General features: G+C 31.9%; 1 protein-coding gene across 4 annotated transcripts; it reads left to right on the top strand.

The window, feature by feature from the left end:
• The first annotated feature begins 1,561 nt into the window (after nt 1-1,561).
• On the top strand, nt 1,562-5,847 carry LOC109806731 (uncharacterized). 4 transcript variants are annotated; one of them, XM_029272992.2, is made up of 4 exons: nt 1,562-1,823; nt 1,952-2,315; nt 2,445-2,883; nt 5,182-5,847. In XM_029272992.2, exons 3-4 carry the CDS (start codon nt 2,537-2,539, stop codon nt 5,648-5,650), a joined length of 816 nt encoding a protein of 271 aa, XP_029128825.1. In that variant the 5' UTR covers nt 1,562-1,823; nt 1,952-2,315; nt 2,445-2,536; the 3' UTR covers nt 5,651-5,847. The 4 variants fall into 4 exon arrangements, with proteins under 4 accessions (XP_029128825.1, XP_029128826.1, XP_020224810.1 ...); XM_029272993.2 differs by having other exon boundaries at nt 2,450-2,883; XM_020369221.3 differs by lacking the exon at nt 1,952-2,315 and having other exon boundaries at nt 1,563-1,823.
• The last annotated feature ends 877 nt before the right edge of the window (nt 5,848-6,724 follow it).

The raw sequence follows: 6,724 nt of genomic DNA on the forward strand, positions 1-6,724 counted from the left end.
AGAACCACAACCCTATACAATTAAAACGTCTTCGTCTTTCCCATCCTCGACGTTGCGGGGGTTGTATACCGTATGGTGGCTGACTAGGCCGAATACCCGAGTTCGTGGTCGACTAGGCCGAATACCCGAGTTCATGGCCGACTAGGCCGAATACCCGAGTTCGTGGCCGACTAGGCCGAATACCCGAGTTCGTGGACGACCAGGTCGAATACCCGAGCCCACCGACCACTCACAATCTGAACGGAACGTGTCGGTGTGCTCGGCCAAGTCACGAATTTACGCTAGGATAATTATGGAGAGGTTAATTTATGTAATGCACCAGATTAGCCCCCTAATTTCCCGGGGCTCAGTCCTTAATTGCGGCCCAATAAGAATCACTATAAATAGGACCCCAGCGAGGTACGTAACTAACTTTCAACTACGACATTTATTACGCCGAACACTTAGTTGAGCGTTAGAGTGTCTTTGCAGGCACATCTCCCCTCACATCGGACTACCCGGATAGGAATGAGAAGACCGAGACCCAGGATCAGACCCACTACAACAATGATAAGTGAAGTGTGTATCCTAACACAGGAACAATTTTTATATAATTTAATTATTTAAATTTTATTTTATATTTATATAGACTAAAAATAAATAAATTTGGTGCCTGCCATGAACGATCTCTCATTATATATGTGCTCAAGACCGGATTATACCAATTTACATCGGTTTAAAAGCATAAGCAATTCAATAAGAGATTTAAATAAATTTTATTATCTCTTTTGATTTGATCCACCATATATCACGTAAAAGGATGGCTAATCTATAAATAAAAAATGAATTTATTTAAAAAGAGATAGACTCATGTAGTGTCTATATTTTTTTCTTATTCACTTTACCTTAATAATTGAACACGTAATCAAGTAACCACACGTGGCTATAAAATATTACTATCCCGATCTTAATTATTAGCAAAGAAATCATTGATATCAATAAACGTAATTAAAATAATAATTATTTTTTATTAATTTTATCATAAACAAAAATTTTATTTTAAAATACCATTTAATTACTAGAAACCTATCATATAAGGAATAAAGGAATGCATAAGATAGAGTTAACAATAAATTAAGAATATAAAAAAATTATATTTGAATAATTCTGAAAACGCTTAATTATTGTTATAATTGGGAAATTACAATTAAAACCGGATACTTGTTAACACTTAACACAAATTACTTAAAAATATGAATATTATTATTAATATTTTTTTAAGAAAGATAAAAAATTAATGGACTCCTATATATTTAACTGTGCATAATTTCTTTCAATTTCTTTTATCTAATTTGATTTTATTCATTATAATTATTTATAAATTAATATTATTATTTTAAAAATTTTATTAAAAAATAAAATAAATTTTATTAAATATAAATTATTTATCGTAAATATAAAATATAATTTATATATTTAAATATAATATTTATTTATATATAATTTATTATAAATTTTAATCATTCACATTGGCAACATTAAAATACTTGTTAAAACAAAGTATAATCTTGATTCGTTTCATTCTAAGACCGATCCACCAAAAAAGAGCCCTTTATGACAATTGATGTCACATCTCTATCCCCACCCTCATCATAACATTCTTTGTAGCTTGCAATTTTCACAGCTCCCACTCCCTTTTCCCTCTCTGCTTATTACTTTCAGTGACTCTGTTGCTGTAAATTGGAAAACCATAGCTTTCTTCAATTGCTGAATCATTGGGCTCTCTGCTTTCTGCATCCAAACCGGTCAACGTTTGCTTATTATGCCATATATAAAGTATTACAGTAAGTAAACCATAACTTATTTTTTTTCATCATTACTATTATCTCAAACCCCATTATTATTCTCAGTGTAAAGTACCTAATTATTCATACAACTTAGATTATATATATATATATGTGTGTAAATCCAGCTTTCATGGACACATACATTATGCAAAAGAAGAGAAAAGAAATGCACTTCTGATTTAGTCACCAGCACAAGGAGATGGGTTAGATTTTGTGGGTTTTTTAAATTTTACAAGATATTAAATGGATTTGCCTTTCTTTTTCTTTTTCCAAGTTTATTATTGTCTCTGGCTGGTAGGTCTGGTGGCAGTTTCTCTTTGGTTTATTTGATTTTCCTGACCATTAAATGTTACAGATTTTGACTTGTCTACATAGTTAATTTGTTCCAAGAAACTCGACTTGTGTTTTCCTAGAAAATGAAAATTTGAAGTTGATACTGAAGAAGTGAGATCAGTATTTTTACAAGGGAATCTATGGCAGCAGAATTGGGTTAGGATTTGCTTGATTAGAAAACTATTTGATATTATGACTGATGATTAATTGATTATTATATAAGATAATGAACCTTTTTTATCCAATGTGTTGTTGTTGGAAATTTTGAAAAGTGCTTTTATTCAGAACAGGAGTAGTTGGTGAGGTTTCAAGGTGGAGATGTTTTAGTGCTCATCTAAAGAATCATTCAAGGGTCCAGTTGAGTAAATACTAGGAAGATGGGATCTTTCATCGGTCATGTATTGCCAGGGACCTTATTTCTTCTTGTTGGGGCATGGCATATATGGGACTCTGTGGTGAGATATGTGTCAAATCCTAAGACATTCAGAGTTCAGGTTTGGAATCCTGTTCCAGGGTTTGATGGGAGGTTCAGGCTCTTGGAGCTCTATGTTATTTCAATTGGTGCTTTCATTGACTTGTGTGTGGAGCTTTTGTTAGCAACCCACCTCAGGTTTTTTGTAGGTGGAGTCTTGAACACCACTTACTTCAACAACTTTGAGCACTCAGGAATGCTTCTGATGTTTTTTATTTATGGTGTTGTTGCCCTCCTCTCAGAAAAGACAAGGTTAGTGGTTGCTGTTCTTATTATCATGTTTTCCTTGTCAAAAATCCGTCTCAAGTACCTATAAAGTGTAATATAAAAGAACTAAGTTGCAGTAATGCAATTTTGAAGTATTGGTATCCATCATTTAAGAATAAATATTTCCCATGCCTTACTCATGCCAGTACAATGCCCTTAATCAATACAAATCTTTTTATTTATTTATTATTATTTATTTAATTTTCTTTTCTTTCTAGTAAAATTGAATGCCAATTTGAATTTTGATTTTTTTTTTTTTAAGTTTCCCTGCTCTGACAATGGACAAGGTTAGTTTAGTTGTTGCTCTTCTTATTTTATTTCTATATTTCTTTCCATTTCTTGTTTAAAATCAATCACCAATCTCTTCAGCCTGTACAAAAAAGAATAAGTTGCACTAATTGTTGGTATCTGTCATTTAAGAATAAGTCTTGCTCAATACAAATCTTTTTTTTTTTCTTTCTATTTTCTTATTTTTCTAACACAGAAAAATTTGAATGCTGCTTGAATTTGTGTCCTCAGTAACAGTTAAAATTTTTCTATTAATTTATTCCCTCTGTTTTACTTTGTAAATTAAGCAAAAGATAAAGTAGGGGGTGGAGGATAACTAGGACCTGCAGATGTTGACGCTGGATCAGTGATAAGATTGCAGGACACATTAGCAATTTTTTTTCTTCTTTTGGTTACCATAGATGATTTTGTATCTGGCTTTTATCTAATCGGACACATTTTTGTATACATGAAACATACTGATTCTCCCAACATTTTCCTCAACCATAAGGTGGTAACTATAATAAATGGTCATTAAAAGCTTTAGTGTTTTTTACTAACAAATAGAAATTGGTTTTGAGTGTGTAGTTTTATTAAAGTAAATGAGTCTGATTGACTCGGTCAATAAATTAGTACGAGATATTTATATTAGTGAAAAACCGTAAGTCCCATAGTAAAAGCTTCAATAAATCCATGGTATGTGCTTTCTAACTATGCCGGTGAACAATGTTCCTTTACAGTGATACTGAGGACCTTTCATGCTTTCTCGTAGCTTTCTTTCTATTTCCTGTGCTTGTCCCAGTGAAGACGCTATATTTTCTAATCATTGTTCATCATAATCTGCATCTCCATTAACTTGTTCTTTATCTGTGTGTTCTCCTCTTATGATTGTCTATTATATACATTAGTTCTTAAGCCACCTAGAGTTCTGTAATGTAATGTAGCATGAGATTTAATGCTTCTGTTCTAATGATGCATGCTTTCATCCTCGTGGAAAAATGTGGTGCATGCAGCTTTCATAGAAAGAAAAATAGAATTAAAGTTTCTTGTTTACTTTAGAGCTTCTAGTTGGCTCCGCATAAAGATTCCACCCTCGTACTTTTTTTTTTCTCCTTATTTTTTTTGCTTTTGAAGATTTTAATGGACAATGAGTTCCATAATCATCTTTCTGAGTTATGTTTAGCAATGACTCTGGATTTCATAGGACTTCATTGAAGTTCTGTTTTATCTCTTGTATGACTTAAATGTTAACTGCCGTTATCTTCTTCTCTCACTCGATTGTCCTTAATTCAACTTATTCTACATGCTATTAGTTAATAAAATGTGGATGCTATGGAAAATCTGAAAGATATATGTGTGGTTAACAACTATGCTGTTTGCCAAAATTCGTGTTATTTAAACTCATGAACTGTTTATGCTTTTAATATCCATTAATCCTTGGTTTGAAACATTTAGAAAATTTAATATGTTCATGTTGCACGCGTGTGTATGGGTGTGCATTTTTGAAATTGGTTCTCAAATGCTAAATATGTTTTTAGTCCCTTAAATTTAAAGTAAATTTGTTTTTAGATCTACAAATTTAAAATTGGTCTTTTTAGTCCCTATAATTTCAAAAATTCTTGTTTTAATTCTTATATTCAGATTTAGTTAGGGAATATGTTAAATACTGTCGCATAAAATCTATCTATCAGTGTCTCTGTTAATAAAAACATCACATTAAATTCAGTAGATATTACATAACTGTCTCAATCTTTTATTTTTATATATGTTATTGGTGACTTGAGAGACTAAAACAAGATTTTTGAAAATTACATGGACCAGAAAACAAGTTTATCCTAATTTGAGGGACTAAAAACATATTTAAGTCGGTTATCAAATGTCTCATACTTCCCAGTTTGTTCAATTTCCACAGACCTATGTTTCCCTAAATCTTAAGTCTTAATTTATCTGTTAAAGTGCTGCATTTTTAACCTGTTGCTTCTTTTCCATTCTCATTTTCTTGATTCTCTTACTCAGATATCTTCCATTGCCGAACGGTGCTCTTTGTTTAATTGCTGCCACAGCATTCTGTGCAGAGTATCTTCTATTCTACTTTCATTCAACATCACACAAAGGCCTTGAGGGCTATTACCATGTCCTCCTTGCTATACTGATTGGTCTTTGCATTATATCTTCAATTGCTGGGGCCCTTTTGCCAACCAGCTTCCCAGTAGATTTATGCAATGGCATTGCTATAACGTTGCAAGGAATCTGGTTCTATCAAACCGCTTTTGTTCTTTTTGGCCCCATGCTACCATTTGGTTGTAGGCTCAGTGATAGTAATATCACATGTAATTCAAAAGAGAGCGAGGTTCGGGCTGAATTGCTTGCTAACTGTCAGCTCTTTGTAGCAGTCCTCTTTGTTCTTGTAGGAACTGTAGCATCCTATGGCTTTGCAGCTTCAAGATATGGGAACTGTGAAGAGCTTGCTACCAATTATGGTTGAATTAGATGAGGAATGAAATCGGTCGTTATTTTTGTTTCCTTTTCTTATTTTTTCTTTCTGGTGATGTGAAGCTGCGATGTATTGGCAGCCTTGTTTCTTGTAGAATGTCTGTATGTTGATGAAAAACAGTCCATACTGTGGTGAAATAATTTTTTAGGAATCAAATGTAAAATGAACAGGGAAAGTAATATTTTTTACTAGGTACACCGAAAAAATCTTACATTGATTAAAAGTCAATGTAAAGGTAGTTTCTAAACACTTTTATTGCTTAGGTCATTGAGGTACCTTCTAAGACAAAATCATGAAGGTCCATAAGAGACAAAATGAACAATACCTTAAATGCGGTGGGTCTACAAATGTAACTACCTTCATGTTAGAACAATTACTATGTAAATTTTTATGATGAAAAATGATGAAGATAAGCGGCTAAGTTCGATTAATCAATTCAAGTTTTCGATCACGTGGTAAATTCCTCTCAAATTTGAATTTTCCTCTTTTGTCTTTTTGTTCTTCAATTAATTTCAAATTTAATTCATGATTGTGGACTACATTTTTTATTAATTGAAGAACATAATCAATTCAAATTAATTTGAGAATACCAAATTGGATTTAATTCGAATTGAAGTAATGTGAAGCAGATTTGTCTTTGTATGATTTTCATAGAGTGCAATTGCGTTTTTCGTTCCTTAATTCGAATTGAATATTAAATAGTGAAATTCGGATTAATTCTTAATATTGTGATAATTAGAAACTTAAATTGGTGTTTTATTCAATTAGATTGTCAATTCGTGATTTTGTAGAATTAAATTGTAGTTTTACAATATATTTTAATTTTTGCACAAATTGTTTGTGAAAAATTCTCTTGTTAACTCTTGATAAAATTCAAGTTCTTATGAATTGTGTCTTTCGAGGATTTGACCTAGGATTTTTTATATTGCAAAATTTAGGCGAAACTAGTAATTTTTGATCGCATTTGACGATGCATGTCAAAACTTGAAGGAGAAGCTACAACAATCAAGTTCTTCCTTGAGGTTTCCATCATTTTCCCTAATCACAACTATTATCATGAATAAT

Source organism: Cajanus cajan, chromosome 5, assembly GCF_000230855.2.
Source record: "Cajanus cajan strain Asha chromosome 5, NIPB_CcT2T_4, whole genome shotgun sequence".
In the NCBI taxonomy this organism is placed as follows: domain Eukaryota; kingdom Viridiplantae; phylum Streptophyta; class Magnoliopsida; order Fabales; family Fabaceae; genus Cajanus; species Cajanus cajan.

Bases quoted from the DNA above. Each gene is read 5' to 3' on its own strand.
- LOC109806731 (XM_029272992.2), top strand. From the start codon at position 2,537: ATGGGATCTTTCATCGGTCATGTATTGCCAGGGACCTTATTTCTTCTT. The intron at 2,884-5,181 runs GTTAGTGGTTGC...TCTCTTACTCAG, and splicing joins CTCCTCTCAGAAAAGACAAG to ATATCTTCCATTGCCGAACG.